Genomic DNA, 19,590 nt, shown 5'->3' on the forward strand with positions numbered 1-19,590 from the left:
CTTGGTTCTTTCGGTAAAGTCACGTAGAAGGGAAACAATAAAATAATAAAAATATAGAACAATAAAATATATAAAAATTCTATTTTTATTATTTCCCTTCTACGTGACTTTACTGGAAGAACCAACAATATGAATCCCCGCAGTCACGAAAGCTTTAAATCAAAATTTATTGGGGAGATGTCTAACTGCTGATTCCACTTCAGCGATGATCTCATTGACAGGGATTGTACGTGGGGCAACAGCAAAGTGAAGACCTTTTGACAGGACTGAAACTATATCGTGGGATAATTCAACGTTAGTCATGTTGTCACTATCTCACCATATCCCTGACATGTAACGCAGTGATATGGGACATCAATAATAGTTTTTTTGGGGCTACAGATGGGACATGTAACACGGGGAGATGTACCACCTCAGTTCTACATGTAACTCCGCTCCCTGTCTCGCCCCTTGTTCCCCAGTGTAATATCACACGGAGCGTGCGGCTGATGCTGTCGCTGAGCTTCATCGACGTGACCCCATCTCGGCCTGCCACACCGCCGACAGACGACTTCTTCCTGCCATTCATGCAGGGACGCACTTGAACGTGCGCGCACGTGTGTGGAGAGTGGTGGTGTCATGGTTAGTGCACTTTGCTAAATACTCGGCGGTCTGCGTTTGTTTACCAGCCACGGCTAACATCAGTGGTCATTATCTTAACTGATTCTGGGCCTCTAGACCCAACCTAAATTGAATACCTGGTGCTGTGTGCAAACATCAGCATTACAGAGACAAATGCGACTCAGTGTAGTGCTGGTCACACCAACTCATTGTGCACCGTGCCGACCCTTAATAGGTTCTCGCTAACAGCACTTGTTCCTACTGGGTAAATGGGGGTCCAAGTGTGTGTGTGCGTGTACACACAGTTGGCATGTAATGATGCAGAATTTCATCAGTTAATCTGAGTTCTAACATCAGTGGTGAGTGACATCAGAACCAGTCCAGGACCTCCCCTAGGTCGACTTAGCCCGACCAGGAGCTGGTATGTTGTAAACATCATCACTGGGGTTCTGGAAATACCCCCCCATTAGTATGCCGTGCCAATCTGAATAGGTGCTTGCTAACAGCACTTGCCCCACGAGTTTGGTGTGTTTGTGTGTACACACATGTGCATGTAGATATGAGCACATGCATGTGTACCCATGTCCCCATATGTGCACACGCATGTTTATATGCTTTTGTCTGAATGCTCAATTGCCTGTGATTTTTATGACAACTATATGTGATGACACCATAGACTATGCACAACTGTCACATCACACAAGCCATATATTGTCACAATTAAACATTATTTTTACGCAACAAAAAGCTCAGTCTTCAACGTGTAACGCTTTTTTTCAAGTGTCGTGAATACACGACTCCCAGCACCTGTGCTTAAACCCAGAACTTGAGACACTGGGAGTAAGCACATTGACATCTTGAACTTATTTCAAGACAGCCCCACAACTGAAACCCACGATCGCAGAGTTGGTTCAGTGCCTGGGCACAGTCACCGCCAACCCTATGGTGAGACACCTATTCAGCCAACTGTATTATTGACTGCACATACATTATAGTGGTGGAGTCCTTTAGGAAAGGGTCGTAGTCCAGTTAGAGCTTAATAGAGGCTACAAGATACAATGGAATGTGTCAGGCTGATTTGGTGCTGCTTTCTAGTAGCAGGGGACCAGTCTTCATCAGACAACTATTGACTTTCCACAGCTGTGGTGCCTATTTTATTGACAGAGGCATGATGGGCTGAGTTTGCCCCCAAAGAGAATTTGGAATTCCTGATTGTATGCCAAGCGCACGAGCTAACGAAACTATATATACTCGCACTGTGTAACGATGTGAAATCCTGCAACGTATTGCCATCAGAGTACTCAGCGCACTGGGCCCCTTCATATTAACGTGAATTCCCACGATCTGATTTGAGGAAGTCACCAGTGATTTTATGTTATTCAGGGTAGACTAGGCCCTGCCATACAGATAAAGCATATGTACCAAATTGAGGATTGTAAAAGTATAACCCCATTATACATAGAGATATTGAATCTCAATGTCTCTCGCCTGATTAAATTATGAACACCATTGCATTTCTCTACAGACTGAGTTCATGTAGAATAACACTATTACACAAGTGCCCCTCATCGAAAGACTTAAATTTGGAGGTTACATGTTCATCATCATAATTTTAACATTCAATGGTGTGATGCTCACATCTTCCGGTATTTCAAAATGAAAACTGCAGGAGCATTATTATAAACTGATTTGCACCATTTGCGATTAACCCTTTCCCATTTCAATAAAATAACTTTGTTGCCGAGGCTCCTAAAATTCCTAGCGGGAGTATGGCACAATTTGCCGCCAGCTATACAGTGCGGTCCTGCGCTTCGGTTCTCTGCATGATATCTTGATGCAGATCATCAAGATATCATGCAAGAAATTCACCCACATGGCTATGAGGTGGCATATAGGAAGGCAAGAGCTGCTCACTTATCTATTTGTATGGATTTTGGAGTCATGCTCACGGGAATGTGTGGGTTTCTCGGGGTACTCCGGTTTCCACCCACGTAAAAAAATTAATCAGAGAGAAGTGGCCAAACATCTTTCAGAGAACCCTCCTGCAAATGAGTGCTGGGACTCATAAGTGAGGCTTTTCTTGGTGTATAAACATTTTCAAGGCGAGAGTCTTGGTTGTGGGAAGTTTTAACTTTTTAGAACGTAGTCCTCCCAGCAGGCCGTGCACGTGAAATAACATCACCATGTATGTAGGTCTTTTGTACTCGTCGTAGCCAACCATACTAATCGGAGGTGTGGGAGAAGATCAAAAACAAAAAAAAGCACTTGTACCGTCAGTGCAAGGGGTGGTGACGTGGTTGAGCAGTAGCGCGTTCGCCACTTTCTCCAAACATTCACGGTTCAAATACAGCTGCCCTGGTTATTGCTGCAAGTGTAATAACGGTAATAGCAATATGCACCATCAGCTTTAGAGTGGGTATTAAAAATCCCCTGTCCGCAAGAGAATATTGGCACCGTGGTGTTAGCTACCACGCCTGGTATACAGGAAGTCGTGGGTTAAATCCCAACCCCAACTCCTGTACATTTGTAGTTTGCATGTTCTCCCCTTGGTCGCGTGGATTTTTCTCCGGGTTCTCCCGTTTTTTTTTCCCTCCACATTTAGAATCAACGTGTGTTTAGAGCATAAATTTCCATATAAGCCACTTCGTTGAGCTATCATTTCATAGCCAGGCCGCTTCTGTAAAGGGCAATATTTAGCTCAATAGGTAAAATAAAATCGTTTATATATTTTGTTATAGAGTAGACCACTGTGTGCCAGCAGCAGGGCCAAAGTTTGTCAATTCTCTAAAATTACCTGCAAAATAATCAATTGGTATTATACGCAGCAATCATTAACTCCCCGATGGCAGCAGACAAATGCCCCAGGTCACTCCTCTTACAAATGAGACCCTGTCGGTCTTTTTTGAGTTGTCACTTGCTTAGACAAAACAAAAATTCGAAAATTTAAGGAAGGAGACCACCAAGATTTAAAATGTGGCCATATTTTGCATGTAAAACATGGTGATGTCATATTAGACGCAAGGTCATTAATCGTCGCAATCGCACCTTTGATGTATACATTTCACATTTTGTACGTATTATTCCTCTTATTTGTTTCCAGCCTCCATACACTTTGCTGTACCTGATGAACTAAGTTACTCATCAGTTACAGAAAGTGTTGTAATTCAGGAATTAGTTGTGAAGACGTTGTTAACTCACAATGGCCAGTTTCCTTCAGCGAGTTATTATCACTGGGTTAAACATCCACATTAACAGCAGTGTACCGTTGTACTCCGTAAACGCCATAGGAATGCGGAATTTTCACCACCGACACTCAGGGACCGTGAGTGCTGCCCGTTAGAACAAGGAGACACACTGGTTTTTGAATGGAAATTACAGGGATGGCTGATCAGGAATAAAAAATAACCTGCGACCTCAAATCGTGCTGTACCGCAACTGAAAATGCTTCCATGATTGCAGAGCAGCACTCGGTCAGCGCATGGGAAAGTGAGAAATTCTGCTGTTCTGATAAATTATCCTTATGGTGGTACCTCGGGGTACCAAATAATACAAAACGGCCGAGGCAATACAATATTTTATTTCTGGGACACTTTTTTTTTTCCAGGGGTGTTACTTAACTCCGCGACTGGGGTACCAATCAATCCGAAATCAGTGCCACACTCCGCGATGTCGAAACGCAATGAGGACGATTTCGCTGAAACCCCTCAACGCTCGTATGCACCGTAGTGGTGCATCGTGTACAGCTCGTCAAGATGAGTCGACTGCCGCATCGCCGACCATCAACAGACTAAAAATGACTGTGTCACGGACATTATGCGAGAGCCGGGGAACTATGCTACCCCGGGGTACCACCATAAGGTTAAAATAGTTGCTGTGCCAACCAGCAGCTCTAACTAAATCCTATCCCTAACCCCAGACCTATCCATAACCTCAACCCTTGTTTTTTGTTTGTTGAGGTTGAACCCGATTCAAGAGCCGAACGGCTCACAGGGCTATACCAAATAAATGAAATAAATGAAAACTGAAACCCTATCTGCCCATAAATGATCATTCCATGCCCATTAACGTCACCAAGACCTTGTTCCCTGGGCCCCAAAACATACTCCGATTGGTGGCAGTGGTGCTCTTTTAGACCGGGTGCAATTATGGAGGATGCAATTATTTACTCCTTCCCCCGACAATTCGATGAGCTGTCGCAACTTGGGGTTGAGATTCAAGACTCGATTTTCTCGGAATTGTAGTGCACGTAGTAACCACTAGTGGTAAATGAAGTATCAACTAATGGGCTTGCACGGGCGATGTTAACCCATTGCTTGCAAAATATATTAATCGAAAACTCGATTCTTGCACGCTCAATTCAATGTTCATAACACGAGTTTGCAACAAAACTGAAACCTTTTTACAAGGAATCATGTGTGCATTGACCACAATACTTGTGGTCAAAATGCAAACAAAAAACACGCTCTGATAACATATGCATTGTCCTTGAAACTGACTGGTCCACACCAGAGATGGCTTTCTTTCGTCTCATTTGGTGTTAGACCAGATGACGCCAAAAGGCGTACAGCTCAAAGACAATGCACTATCAAAGTAATGAGGGCTCGGGGTAAGCATCTACATCATTAGACCTCCTTTGCCCAATTGAGACGAAAGAAAGCCGTCTCTGGTGTGGACCAGTCAGTTTAAAGGACAATGCATATGTTATCAGAACGTGTTTTTTGTTTGCATTTTGACCACAAGTATTGTGGTTAATGCACACACGATTCCTTGTAAAAAGGTTTCAGTTTTGTTGCCAGAAAAAAAGGGGAAAAAAACCCTATTATTAATTTTACAAGTTTCAAAAACCCGACGACCAAATCACCCAGAATGTACTCGATCTCTTCGGATCTCGGAAGTCGAGCAGATATGCACAAAATGCGTTGCAGGCAGCTGCAGGGATACACCCGGGCTAGAAGTGGCAGTAAAAAGTCATTGTTCTACTCTAATTTTATGCTCCCATGTGTAATGTTCCCCGGGGAGGGGCCCTAGTTAAAGCAGTTAATTCACAAAAAGGCTGCACATGTAAAAAAAAGACTCCATACCGAGGTGACTCTGTGGCCGCACATCTTAGGCTGGCCATAAAGAATAACAAAAATAATAACCACAATTTATGACGCGCAACATAATTCGCAAATCTAACACAATGTTCACAATGTTCGATTGAGAACTCGGGAGACGCGCTGCTCTACTGTATGCCAGCTGACATACGGCAGAATATATAACAGGCAAACGTTTCAGGCAATAGCCCTACTGTTACAGTGATCCAGAGATGGAAAGACAGACGATCAAGACATTTGGAGACGGCACTTAACAATGTCATTAAGTGACCGAAACGCAAAAATCGTTCCAAGGTTTTCCCGCAATACAAAACACACATTAACATAAATACATTTTTAAAATACATACGTACAAAAAAAAGCTTTAAATAAAACCATTTGTACCGTGTATACATGTTCGTGTAGTACACTCTAAGGAGGTAAAATTAGTTACTTATAATCCTTTGCAACTGCGATTAAAGATTCATCAAAACAAAAGTAAATGTGTCATGTGCACATTTATCTTTCCCAGTGTTCAATGCGAGGCCACCAGAGGTCACTGGCAGCCCCTGGTGGCCTTTAGTGTGGGCCCTTTACGTGCAACCCCCGACAATATCAAATGTGAAAACAGCTCCTTGCAGGCGGTACGGCGGCCTGCCCCCCTCCCCCCCCCCCTCTGAAAATTAGTGAAGATCACCGACCTATACTATCAGAAAGTCTGCGCACATGGATCCAAATAGTGACGTGCTGCTGCAAACTATGAAGGTCGGGTGGCTTGACTCTGGAACAGCTTAAGGATCTGGCAGAAGCGATGGCAGGATTTATTGGCACCAACCGTCATTGCCTGTTATGAACTCTTGACTTCACCTGCTCTGAATACAAGGGCACAGATCGGTGCACATGTTTGAGCTAGAGTCGTTTTGCAGTGTTCAAGCAATGAGACGGATTAAATGTGGAAAAAAGCGCACGAGATGACTGGCGAGCTCTCCGAGTGGATGATGCTTGTGACAAGGCACTAAGCCAGCAACACTGAGGTCTTAAATTCAAGCCCTGGACCCGAAGCGTCTCTCCGGGGCCTAATGCAGCTGTCAAAGTGACCTTAGCTGAAAGTCAGAAATACTGCTACACTTGAGAAATCTTGTTACGTGTATCACGGAAGCATCAAACATAAACCTGAAACGTCACAGGTGCCAACTCCGTGGCTTTACTTGGCAATTTTAAACACATTGAAAGATACGAGACTTGGACAGCCAGTCATTTTATAAGGATACCTACAGTGAGGGAAAAAAGTATTTGATCCCCTGCTGATTTTGTACGTTTGCCCACTGACAAATAAATTATCAGTCTATAATTTTAATGGTAGGTTTATTTGAACAGTGAGAGAAAGAATAACAAAACAATCCAGAAAAATGAATGTCAAAAATGTTATAAATTGATTTGCATTTTAATGAGGGAAATAAGTATTTGACCCCTCTGCAAAACATGACTTAGTACTTGGTGGCAAAAACCCTTGTTGGCAATCACAGAGGTCAGACGTTTCTTGTAGTTGGCCACCAGGTTTGCACATATCTCAGGAGGGATTTTGTCCCACTCCTCTTTGCAGATCTTCTCCAAGTCATTAAGGTTTCGAGGCTGACGTTTGGCAACTCGAACCTTCAGCTCCCTCCACAGATTTTCTATCGGATTAAGGTCTGGAGACTGGCTAGGCCACTCCAGGACCTCAATGTGCTTCTTCTTGAGCCACTCCTTTGTTGCCTTGGCCGTGTGTTTTGGGTCATTGTCATGCTGGAAGACCCATCTACGACCCATTTTCAATGCCCTGGATGAGGGAAGGAGGTTCTCACCCAAGATTTGACGGTACATGGCCCCATCCATCGTCCCTTTGATGCGGTGAAGTTGTCATGTCCCCTTAGCAGAAAAACACCCCCAAAGCATAATGTTTCCACCTCCATGTTTGACGGTGGGGATGGTGCTCTTGGGGTCATATGGCAGCATTCCTCCTCCTCCAAACACGGCGAGTTGAGTTGATGCCAAAGAGCTCCATTTTGGTCTCATCTGACCACAACACTTTCACCCAGTTGTCCTCTGAATCATTCAGATGTTCATTGGCAAACTTCAGACGGGCATGTATATGTGCTTTCTTGAGCAGGGGGACCTTGCGGACGCTGCATGATTTTAGTCCTTCACGGCGTAGTGTGTTACCAATTGTTTTCTTGGTGACTATGGTCCCAGCAGCTTTGAGATCATTGACAAGATCCTCCCGTGTAGTTCTGGGCTAATTCCTCACCGTTCTCATGATCATTGCAACTCCACGAGGTGAGATCTTGCATGGAGCCCCAGGCCGAGGGAGATTGACAGTTATTTTGTGTTTCTTCCATTTGCGAATAATTGCACCAACTGTTGTCACCTTCTAACCAAGCTGCTTGGCAATGGTCTTGTAGCCCATTCCAGCCTTGTGTGGGTCTACAATCTTGTCCCTGACATCCTTGGAGAGCTCTTTGGTCTTGGCCATGGTGGAGAGTTTGGAATCTGATTGATTGCTTCTGTGGACAGGTGTCTTTATACAGGTAACGAGCTGAGATTAGGAGCACACTCTTAAAGGGAGTGCTCCTAATCTCAGCTTGTTACCTGTATAAAATACACCTGGGAGCCAGAAATCTTTCTGATTGAGGGGGTCAAATACTTATTTCCCTCATTAAAATGCAAATCAATTTATAACATTTTTGACATACATTTTTCTGGATTTTTTTGTTGTTATTCTGTCTCTGACTGTTCAAATTAACCTACCATTAAAATTATAGACTGATCATTTCTTTGTCAGTGGGCAAGCGTACAAAATCAGCAGGAGATCAAATACTTTTTTCCCCTCACTGTACTACCCCTCTGCCTCCTAACTCCAACACCTAGAAGCCCATCGTTTAAAAAAAAGTCCCTGGTTACTCTCCCATGTACATCACAATTTGATGCCGAGCTGTCATTTCTATATAACTTCACTTGCAATTGCACTCGACTTCATGTTTTCATGTGTACATATTAATACAAAAGTCACACTACGTCACATTACCAATGTTTCTGTTGCTTAAATGTCATTATTCTAACGACCAGTCTCAATACAAGCTGCCAGAATCAGCTCAAGCTGCAGGGAATTTATTATTTAACATTGATTTGGCTGTGCAAAATGTTCAACGTCTCATGTAATGCAGTTGTTTTTGCTCCAATTTCTATTCGCATCATTGCTCTACTTTATTTTATTTGCTTTTGCCATTTTAGTGACCAAGGGTCAACTATTGCAAATGAGACTATCCCGGTCTCTCGAGTTCTCTCACGTGGTTAAACAAATAGGTGTCATCCTACCTTCTCACCGAACCAGCCATCTACATATGTACCAAACTAAATATTTACCCACCTCACCAATCACCACCCTATCCACAGACTGATCTACCTATGTACCTACCTAGCTGCACACCCACCATCCTATATACCCCGAACGCTATTTTCCATTGTGACATTGAAGATGAAACGGAAAGGTCATGAGGCTATGTAACCGACGAGGGAGAAACCGCATATACGCGTACCATCAGACACAGTACAAAAATATTCACCACTAAAAGATGGCGATATCACAACACACGTGCCAAGCTTGTTGACACAAACACACACACACGAGCAGACGGAAACAAAGCCGACAAAACACCACTTGCCATGCACCACACCCAGTGGTGGCGATGCCACCACGGTCTGTGCTAAGAGCGGTGGACTTCGAGTAACAAATCTTTCGCTTGCAGCTCAGAGGTTCATAAAGCAGAGGTGTAGGCCCAGTCGTACTTGGAGATACGTCTGCTGTGGTGGACAAATAACATTGTGCCAGACCACCACCCCTGACTGTATTCATAAAGTGGCTTCTGCAAGCTTCTCCTTGGCATATGGAGCAAGATGTTGCAATAATTTAAACCAGGACCTTTCTTGGTACACCAAGAGAGATGCGCCCCATTACCTCGTTTACAACAGGCGTGGTTCCCCCCTAACTATTTTAAGGGCAGACCCACCAGGGAATCCATCCCTTTCTGCAGAACCTGTCCTGTGTGGTCCAAACAGCAGTGATGATGTCACATAAAAAAGGCAGCCTGCAATATAACTGGCAGTTTTTGCTGGGGAGATCATCCCCTTGCCCATCACTTTACCCTGTCTCAAGATGGGGGGGGGGGGTCGTACTGCCTGCCCACCCTCTTTAACATGAGGGCCCACATCATCAGCCAACCACTCACACGTGTGTGGGGGACTCCTTCTTCCCAACCTCCGAGGCTCCGCAAAACCCACAGTAAGCTCCCATCAAACCAAGCTACACGTGTCTGGAAGAAACAGCTCAGCGCTCTCCCAAAAGTTGCAGTGTTTGGGAGATGGGCTGCGTGTTGAACGATTCTCTTCTCAAGTTTCTACCTCAAGCTGCTGCTGTGGGCGGGCAACTTTCAGGAGTTGAATTCAATTCCTGACGCCAAACCCAGAAAACTGCACTCAAGATTAATGTAAGTGGATGCAACACACGTAAATGTTTAAAACATCTCTCCTCCTTCTTCAAATCCTTTACAGAAACTCTCAAAAAACCTCTGCTCCCGCACCTCGAAATGTATGCAATCCTCATTACCGCTCTCATGACTTTACAGTGACAACAGACGTCATGTTTTTGATGGAGGTAAAAAAACACTTAATTGGCACCAACCGGCGATGTCGTCCCCAACCCATACGGCCGCCGTTCGGTCCAAGACAGCCGCCACCGCCGCCGGTCAGTCTGCTAAAACCCACGGCTGCTGCTGATGCCGCTAATGCTGCTGCTGCTGCTGTGCTCATGGCCGTGGCTGTGCGCACGAGCGAGTTCGCCATCACGCCTGCCCGTGCCCATCGCCGTGCATGTAGCGGTGCCCGTGACGGTCGCCGTCAAGGCCGTCGTCGTGCTGCCCGTGGTTGGTGCCGCGCCCGTAGCTGAGCTGCTGCTGCTGCCCGTGGTTATGGTGGCCATTGTCGTGCGCCTGCACGCGGTCACGCTGTCCGTGGTGCTGCTGCGGGGCCGCGCCACCGCCGTGGTGGTGCTGCGTTGCGTTGACGGCGTTGCCGGGCGGGTCGAGCTGCACGCGCAACAGGGAGAGCTCGTCGAGCTGGTGGCTGTGCCGCGCCGTCTTGTGCTTGACGAGCGAGTGGTAGAAGTGCACGGTGAAGCACACGAACAGCACCAGCACTGGCACCATCACCGCCGTGGACGCCCACGCCGCCTGGAGGCCCACGGGCAGGGACGGGGGTGGTGCCATCTGCAATGCACGGGGATTGAGGGGAACACACGGGGGACATCGGTGACGGGGCCAAGCGGCGGCGCACTTTCCGCTTGTTGCACAGGTTTGCGATTTTAGCCCAGTGGCCGCCCTGGTTAATACCGTGTGTGTATTATTCATGAATACACGCCATCCGCTTCGCAGCGGACATTAAAATCCTATGACGTTATGAGAAAAAGAGTAGGCCACGTGGGCCACGCATCATGGTCCAAATTTGACAAATTCGAAATTTACTCACACATTCCCTAAACTCTACTGTCAATAATCCAGGTTCGAGAGTGTAATAAGTTGATGGTTTCAGCCCAGTCAACCGTGAATAAGAAAAAAAAAACACCACCGTGTTAGATTTGCTTCTCCACTTCGTGTGGCTAACGTATGGCGCTGAGAACTAAAGACATTAGTTAGACTGTCGGGCAATGAACATTACTCTGAACAGCAAAGCGATTGTGAACGTACTGTCCCCCTATTGTGCGGACTAGAGGGATCTTAAGAGGTTGCCGCTGCGCTGTCCGGTTCCGTGGGTGGGTCTCTAAACACGAAGGGATTCACTGCTGTGTGAGATTTCAATGGAAATGTTTTCTCATGACTTGATATAGATGGCACAATCTGGATAAAGTTGGGGTAATAGAAAGCAAGTAATTTTACTTGGCATGGGGACACAGGGTCACAGCAACACAGCGACGTGGTGGCATTAATACATGAGGTACAGGATCACAAGGTTACAGGACACAGGGTCACGGTGGCAACCAACACAGAACATCACAATGGAAGCATTAAACTTGATGGGGGGGGGGGGGGGGGGGACAGAGATGAACCTTCAAAAGATGGCGTCATGAATAATTAAAAAAAAAATTGTCAAACAGTGCAATTATTAAACTTAAGAATTTCAAGTTGTCACGCACAGTATTCGCTTGCTCTCGAAGACAGAGAACAATTCAGAGGTGCGATGAACCACATACAAGTAGGAAAGGCAGCCACGTGGTCAGCCGGTGCCAAATTCCACCCCCCCCTAAAGTTCTGCGATCCTCTACATATAAAGGTGTTTTTGGCTAATTAATTAGTATTTACATGTGTGAGGAGGCCAGAGCACCCGGAGAAAACCCACAGCATTCCACACCATATGGAACAAATGGAGATTAGTCCATAGTACCCCGGCTCTTGCATAATGTCCGTGATGCAGTCATTTTTATTCTGTTGATGGTCGCGCGATGTGGCAATCGACTCATCTCGACAAGCTGTACACGATGCACTACGGTGCATACGAGCGTTCAGGGTTTCAGCGCATTATCGTCCTCGCTGCGTTTCGACATCGCAGAGTGTGGTACTGATTTCGGATTGATTGGTACCCCAGTCGCAGAGTGAAGTAACACCCCTGGAAAAAAATAGTGTCCCAGAAATAAAATACTTAATTGCCTCGGCCATTTTGTATAAGGATCACTTGTTGTACCGCCTTCTCCTGGTGAGTCAGGGTATGACACCTTGACAACCATGGGAAAAGGAGTATCCCAACATTTGTGTGATCCACTAACCCTCGCCTCCACAGTATTGGATTACAGGCATGCTCAGCATTCACCGCCCAGCTAGATAACACATCGGCATGATCCCAGAAAACCAACAATTGTAACTCACAAATTATGCATTATGTGATGTATTGTAAGGCCCAAGAACCAATTTGAGTTGCTTATTTGCAAGATATGAACATTTAATGGCGTAAACATTTTCAATCTTTTATTCATAATAATTAATTATTAGAAAAATGTCAATTCATGGAGTGGCTGAAGGCTGACTCCTGATGACGCGTCAGTCATGGGGGTTGTATGACCGTACTTCACCACGCATGTGTGTGGGTTGGTGAAGGACCGCTTCAGATGCAACATGCCACTGTTGTGAGCCGTGGCCGGGAAAAAAAAAAAAACTCGGCAATAATCGTGAACCTCACAGCACAGCGCGCCGACAATGGCCCCCCAGTGTTCTCCCCCCCGTCCCCAGGCAAATATAATGTTACATTTAAGCTGATGAAAATACAAAACCGAATGATGGCTGCATAGTCACAATTCATGAAAGCACTGGGGGAGGAATGGATCGTGAGATGCCTACGACGTCGTACGATCCCGCGTCATTACCTCAGTTTGGTTCAGGTCTCCTTGCCCAACACTCTCCCCAGCCCCTCCTCCCCTCGGCCCCGATAATGTAGACCCCACGGGGAGGAACTTGACCCAGCACAGCAACACCACCTCCGCTAAACAACAAGAAAACAACCCACTGCGATCATCATCGATACCACGTGAAGCGTGTAATCAAAGACAAATCATTATCCCGTTGAGCCTAACACAGGTTGTCAGGGCAAGTTCCGTCAACGAGCAAGCATGGCACATACGGGCGATAAGGTTGGTGTGGCCAACACCAGAGCTAGCCACCTTAATGTCTCTCCAGTGCTGTTTCTTCACACAACAAAGAAAAAGATTCCCTGTACAGCCTTAACAGAATTTTGGGGAAAGTGCTGTTAGAGAGTACCTATGTAGGCCGGCACAGGATTCGAGGGTGGGGGTGGCCAGCACCACACCCGACAGGCTTCGCCTCCCCAGTCACGATGTTTATACACCGCACCAGGTACTCATTTGAGGCTGAGTCGACCTAGGGGAGGCCCAGGACCGGTTCGGATAATCATCACCACTGCGGAGACAAAGGCGGCCTGGGTAGTGGGGGCCACCGACACCCTGGTGTACACCGTGCCAACCTTCATATGTGCCCGCTAACAGCACTTGCCCCAGCAATCTGTTAAGGCTATAAGGGGGATGTTTGTATTCGTCTTTGAATGTTAATCAGAAGGAAAGTGTATGTGTGTGGCTGTGTTACCCAGGAGAGAATGGTGTGTGTGCGAGTGTATGGCTGTGTTCACCAAACAGCAGTGTGAGTGCGTGGGGATCGGTAGTGAAGTGGTTAGCTCACTGACCAATGAATCTGGTGATCCGAGTTCCATTCCCACTCACGGCCAAGATCGGTGATGAATATCTGAACTGGTCCTGGGCATCCCCTAGGTTAAATCAGCCTTAAATAAGCACCTGGTGTGGTGTATAGACATTGCCACTAGGGGAGGCAAAAGCGAACTCGTGTGCTATGCCGGCCTTAATAGGTGCTTGCTAACATCACTATTAAGGCTATATGGAGGATCTTTGTCATTTTGTGTTACCCAGGAACAGCTGTGCGGGTGCAGGTAATGCATGGCTGTGTTACCCAGGAAGAGCAGAGTGCCCAGCACTGTGGAGAAGCCCCACGCCAGCTCGATGTATTTCTGCAGACGCTCATGGGGTGACTCTGCGACTGCATTTAGGTTGTGAACATTGCTCACCGCCTGGGAACACAACAAATACATACACATACACACACACGTACAACACATGCACAATACACATACAACATAGACAGACTATACATACAATACACACATGCACATCACGCACATACATACATACATAGACAATACCAGACATACAGCATACACATAAAATAAGTAACATTAAAAAAACTTTTTTTTAAACACGCTTTTATGAAATGTACTAGTAATGGCAAAACTCCACGAGTCCAGGAAGTGGGCCCCGAAGCTTTCCATAACGTAAGGGGCCGGGCCGTGGCCAATTACAGCCAACGTCAGTTGAGCATGGACAATTAGACCCAAGCCGAAACATAAGATATAAAAAAAGATTGTTTAAAAAGATAGATTTTTTTTATGATAGAATATAGTAATGTCATCAGTATGACATAAGTATACTAAGTTTGCAGTCGATACCATATTGGGAAGTGGGTTAAAACTGAGTTACAAGATTTGAGAATACGACAACAACAGTGAGTTAAAAGAAAGTATGTAAAATACACATACAACAGACAGCAGATTCATACAACACACAGAATACACACATGCACAGCACACACACGCACAATACTAGACATACGATACACACACAAACAGAACACAAAAAACACACATTAAGCGCAAACAGTATGGATACCACACACATTACTCACCGCCTAAGAACACAACACACATACGCAACACACACGAGACATATACATAGAATATACACATAACATACACGGTATACACACAAAACACATACTCCATACATACAACATACACAACATATAACGCAATTAAAATGCACACACATTACACAGCCAACATATACAACACACATACGCACAATATTCACACAAAACAGAACACACAACGCACGCATTACTCCTGGGAAGTCAACACACGCACAACACACATATGCACGCCATATATTTTTTTAAAACTCATTATGGGTGGAGTGGAACGCTACAGATGATAATATCAACAGATTTTCCCTCTGTCTCTCCATGAGGCCCTGTCATAAAGATAGAATGCTCCTGCCAATAACATCTACAACAACTCAGCATTATTTATCGACCAAGCCTCACTGCTGATGAGACCCAGGAGGTCGACGCTGATCTCGTGTTTTTGTTTGAACAAATGTACGTTTTCCAGCAGCATCTGGACTAAAACACACAATTCATGTTAACGTACAGAAACAGCGAAAATAGGCCTGTTAATTTAGCATACAATACAACACAAACCACAATATCACACCGCAGGGTTTTTACAGGATTCTGTGAATCTGACTCTGGATGAAGCAGTCATGGTAGTTAATAATAGGGTTTTCCCCTTTTTTCTGGCAACAAAACCGAAACCTTTTTTTACAAGGATTCATGTCTGCATTAACCACAATACCTGCAGTCAAAATGCAAACAAAAAACATACTATGATAATATATGCATTGTCCTTGAAACTGATTGGTCCACACCAAGGGACGGCTTCCTTTTGAGCCTCGACCCAATTGGTGCTCGACCAGATGACGCCAATTAGACCCAAACCGAAACATAAGATATTATTATAAAAAAGATTGTTTAAAAAGATAGATTTTTTTAATTAAAAGGCATCATTTATTAAAAGGCGTCATCTGGTCGAGCACCAATTGGGTCGAGACTCAAAAGAAAGCCGTCCCTTGGTGTGGACCAATCAGTTTCAAGGACAATGCATATATTATCATAGTATGTTTTTTGTTTGCATTTTGACTGCAGGTATTGTGGTTAATGCAGACATGAATCCTTGTAAAAAAAAGGTTTCAGTTTTGTTGCCAGAAAAAAGGGGACAAACCTTATTATTACATTTTGATACTGGCAAAGGAGGTCTAATGAAGTCATGGTAGTTGTTTAGCCAAACTTCACCATGCTGGTCGGTGCAGGCTGAAGGTGGGGGTGCCTAGGACTGTCCCAGATATCACTCGCCACTGATGTTAGCCGTAGTCAGCAATCCGGCTCAGGTCACAGGGTTCATAGCACAGTGCGCCACCCAATGCACCGACCATATTAACACCGCCTAATAACCAAAACACAAACAAAACAGTCGCTAACGGTTGAGGCCATGGATGTTTTTCTGGCCTAATGTGCGCCACGGAGCGGCAGAACAGGGGCCAGGAGGTCAAAGGAATGTTTTTATGAAATAGAGCGTAAAGGGTTCATTAAATTAACACTGCTTTTGATACTTAAGTTGATCAAAGTTGCCAGAATTCGTACAATATCACCATATTGCAGCTTTCATTCTTCAATGCACTTAACTGCTTTCCAAAAAACACCAATAAGTTGAGCAACAGTGAGCTGCTGTTCTAATGTACAGTTGAGCAAGAGGAGGCGCCATCAATGGTCACACAATACACCTGAAATTTAGAGAAAAAAAATTCGGCAAGGAATATAATTCCTATTAACCCTTTCCCGTTCCGAAACATCTGCGGGTTGCAGGTTGGGTCCTGTTCGCCGCTGCATCTCGGAACGCGCAAGTGGTTAAGCGTTCATTTTATTTAGAGAAGCATAGCACTTTTTTCTTTTTAAACATTGTCCTCACTGCAGAGAGCCGTAGCAACACGATCGCACTCAATGAAAGCTGGCGCCGAAATGTGCCACACACCCTTCTGCTCGGGCCTTGTAGGAGCCCTCGGTTTCCATAAAGTTACTTTATTTTTTTCTTCCGGTTCCGTTCCAATGACGTACACATGGACGACGATGTACAGGCGTACGTCGCCGGTTGGCAAAAAAAGGGGGGGTTATGGACGAAGAACTCACCTCCACATTGGGCAGAATGCAGGTGCTGACCATGAGCGCGAAGAGGTGCACGGCGACCAGCACGGTGGTGCACACGGAGAAAGAAACGAGGAGCGCGGGTGGGTAAGTATAGCGCGCATCCAGCTGCGCCTCCACCATCGCCACCTGGGCTCAGCACACACACAAACACACGTCCAACAGTGGAACTCATTAAAAGTGCAACTTAAGGGTGGAAACTCACGCCACAGCGTACACAGTGGTGGATCGACGTTGAGACCACCACCCCCCCCTCACCCAATACTGGTATTTCATTGATATTTACCAGAGAAATTACATTTAATATGTTTATTATTAACGTAGGACTCTATTTTAAAAAGCTTGGGAATTTCAGAACCGCCCCCCCCTCGGGAAGTATCCAGATCCGCCTCTAGGCAGACGCATCCAAAAGTAGAACGAGCACAACAATGCAACCCATTTAACACCACAAGCATGTGGTATCGCACGAGTCAGTGTAATACTATACGACTACAATGTACAGTAGTAGTACCACGACGCATAACAACCCCACAGCTACAGGCGTTAAAATATGGGTAAGGTGTGTCGCACGGAGCCACGTCAATCTCCCCGCGCCATCGGCATTATTAACTGCAACGCGCGCGGTTCGCTACCAAGTGGCGGTGATGTCAACGGGGGCGCTTGTGCCAGGCTAAGTGCACCTTCAGGACACGTGAAGTGTCGGAAGGCTCGCTGACAGGTCACAGGTCAGATCCAGGTGTCATGGGTTTCATGATGAGATGGCGTGGTCACCACCACCACATCCAGACAAGTACAACAACAACCGCCGTTCGCCACGGAGTGCCAGTGACACCACCACGGCGCTTGTGCCAGGCTATGTGCACTTCAAAGCCACGTGAAAGAGTCGCTGACAGGTCACAGGACGGATCCCGGTGCCGTGGGTTGACTGAGACGACTGGCAACGTGCTGCGGCTTTTTTTATCCGTCCAGCGCTCGGCTCGTTGTTGTGAGCGTCGCTCCTCTGCCCTCCCGCTATCGCTGGAGGACGACTGCCTTCCGGATTGCTCGGCAGAGTCCCTTTCACGAGCCTCCTCACTCCAGAGAGGCCGATCTTAATACCAATCTTCGGCAAGTCCACTCGGCTCCCCATCCTCCCGTACCGCACGCACTAAGTCCATCTCTTCTCCAGGCCCTCCCCGACTCTCTCTATCCGGCCAAACAGAAGCTGCTCGGGCATGCATACGGTGGCTGGGCATGCTGGGCTACTTGACCCAGTCACCACTAAAACATCGCCCGTTTAGCCTTGAACACACTCCGCTGGATTTTTCAAATGTTCTTGCCCTTTGGCTTTCACACCTGATGACGACGACTGCTTGTGCTGCAGTCGAAAACGTCGTGAGATATTTTATTGTTTTTTATATTTTTTTATTATTTTATTGTTTCCCCTTCAACGTGACTTTACCGAAAGAAAGAACCAAGAATGTGTATATATATACACACACTCCGCTGGGTCAAAGTGCTCTTAGCGGGCAGCGCCTATGAAAGGTGGGTGGGTGGTCAGCACCACGGCCCGGCCGCCTTTGTCTCCCCCAATGGCGATGTTTACTACACACCGCACCAGGTACTCATTTGAGGCCGAGTCGACCTAGGGGATGCCCAGGACCGGTTCAGACACTCGTCAAGAGGGGAACACGAACCAAGGCGGAGGAGGAGGGGGGGTAGAGGAGCAGGGGTCGGAGCGTAGCGCGCTAACCACCGACACCACCGCTCCCCAGCCACCAGCAAGCAACACGCACGCAGCCTCGTCCCCTCTCTCTCTATCTACCTCTCTCTCTGCCCGCGCCCACCCCGGCGCCCGTGTCTCACCATAGCGAAGCCGGAGAGAAGCGCCGAGGTGCGTGACGAGGCCTTGAGCTTGGCGCGGCTCAGGTAGAGACGGCGCCACGACAGGGCGGCGAGGTTCGCCTCACCGCGACGCAGCCACGGAGCCTCGGGCCCCGCGCGGGACAGCGCCGTCGCCGCCTCCTCCACCGTCTCCATCGCCGCGGCGGGCGGGCGGGCTTCAAGGCAGGGGCGACGAGGAGGACGGCGGCGGCGGCGAGGAGGACGAGAGGAGAGGGAGGACGAACCTCCCACCTCGGGCGGCCATGCCCGGCCGTAACGTCACCGGGGGGCGGTGACGTCACTTGTTGTAACACCGAGGCGATGACGTCATTCGCGTGGTTCGAACCGCTCGTGTAGGCGGACCTTAAATTTCGATTTAAAGCTTTCGTGACTGCAGTCATTCATATTCTTAGCTCTTTCGGTAAAGTCACGTTGAAAGGACCTTATTTGCGGGGCGCTGAACGATGGGACGCGCATGTGAAGCCGAGGATCATTCACGCTGTTGTTTTTTTTTCCCAGTCGATTAGCACGGCTGGCTACGTACGGTGCGAAGGAAGTCCGCCTGGTACGCAGGAGGT

General features: G+C 46.7%; 2 protein-coding genes across 3 annotated transcripts in view; one reads left to right on the forward strand and one right to left on the reverse strand.

The window, feature by feature from the left end:
• Positions 1-1,347, forward strand: part of LOC116943719 (tectonic-3) — a 25,540-nt gene extending 24,193 nt beyond the window's left edge. The window contains exon 13 of the mRNA XM_076060779.1: positions 462-1,347. Within this exon, the coding sequence (XP_075916894.1) occupies positions 462-584 (123 nt within the window). The 3' untranslated portion in view covers positions 585-1,347. The remainder of the gene's footprint in view (positions 1-461) is intronic.
• On the reverse strand, positions 1,291-19,315 carry LOC116944003 (calcium release-activated calcium channel protein 1-like). 2 transcript variants are annotated; one of them, XM_076061004.1, is made up of 5 exons: positions 18,995-19,315; positions 17,135-17,278; positions 14,231-14,423; positions 13,120-13,235; positions 1,291-10,975 (listed from the first exon to the last, which is right to left on the reverse strand). In XM_076061004.1, the coding sequence occupies exons 1-5, from the start codon at positions 19,166-19,168 to the stop codon at positions 10,553-10,555; spliced, it is 1,050 nt and encodes a 349-aa protein (XP_075917119.1). In that variant the 5' UTR covers positions 19,169-19,315; the 3' UTR covers positions 1,291-10,552. The 2 variants fall into 2 exon arrangements, with proteins under 2 accessions (XP_075917119.1, XP_032813393.1); XM_032957502.2 differs by having other exon boundaries at positions 14,231-14,348; positions 18,995-19,314.
• Positions 19,316-19,590: the final 275 nt, after the last annotated feature.

This window comes from Petromyzon marinus, chromosome 1 (assembly GCF_048934315.1).
Source record: "Petromyzon marinus isolate PM22_M1 ecotype Great Lakes invasive population chromosome 1, UKy_Petmar_22M1.pri1.0, whole genome shotgun sequence".
In the NCBI taxonomy this organism is placed as follows: Eukaryota; Metazoa; Chordata; class Hyperoartia; order Petromyzontiformes; family Petromyzontidae; genus Petromyzon; species Petromyzon marinus.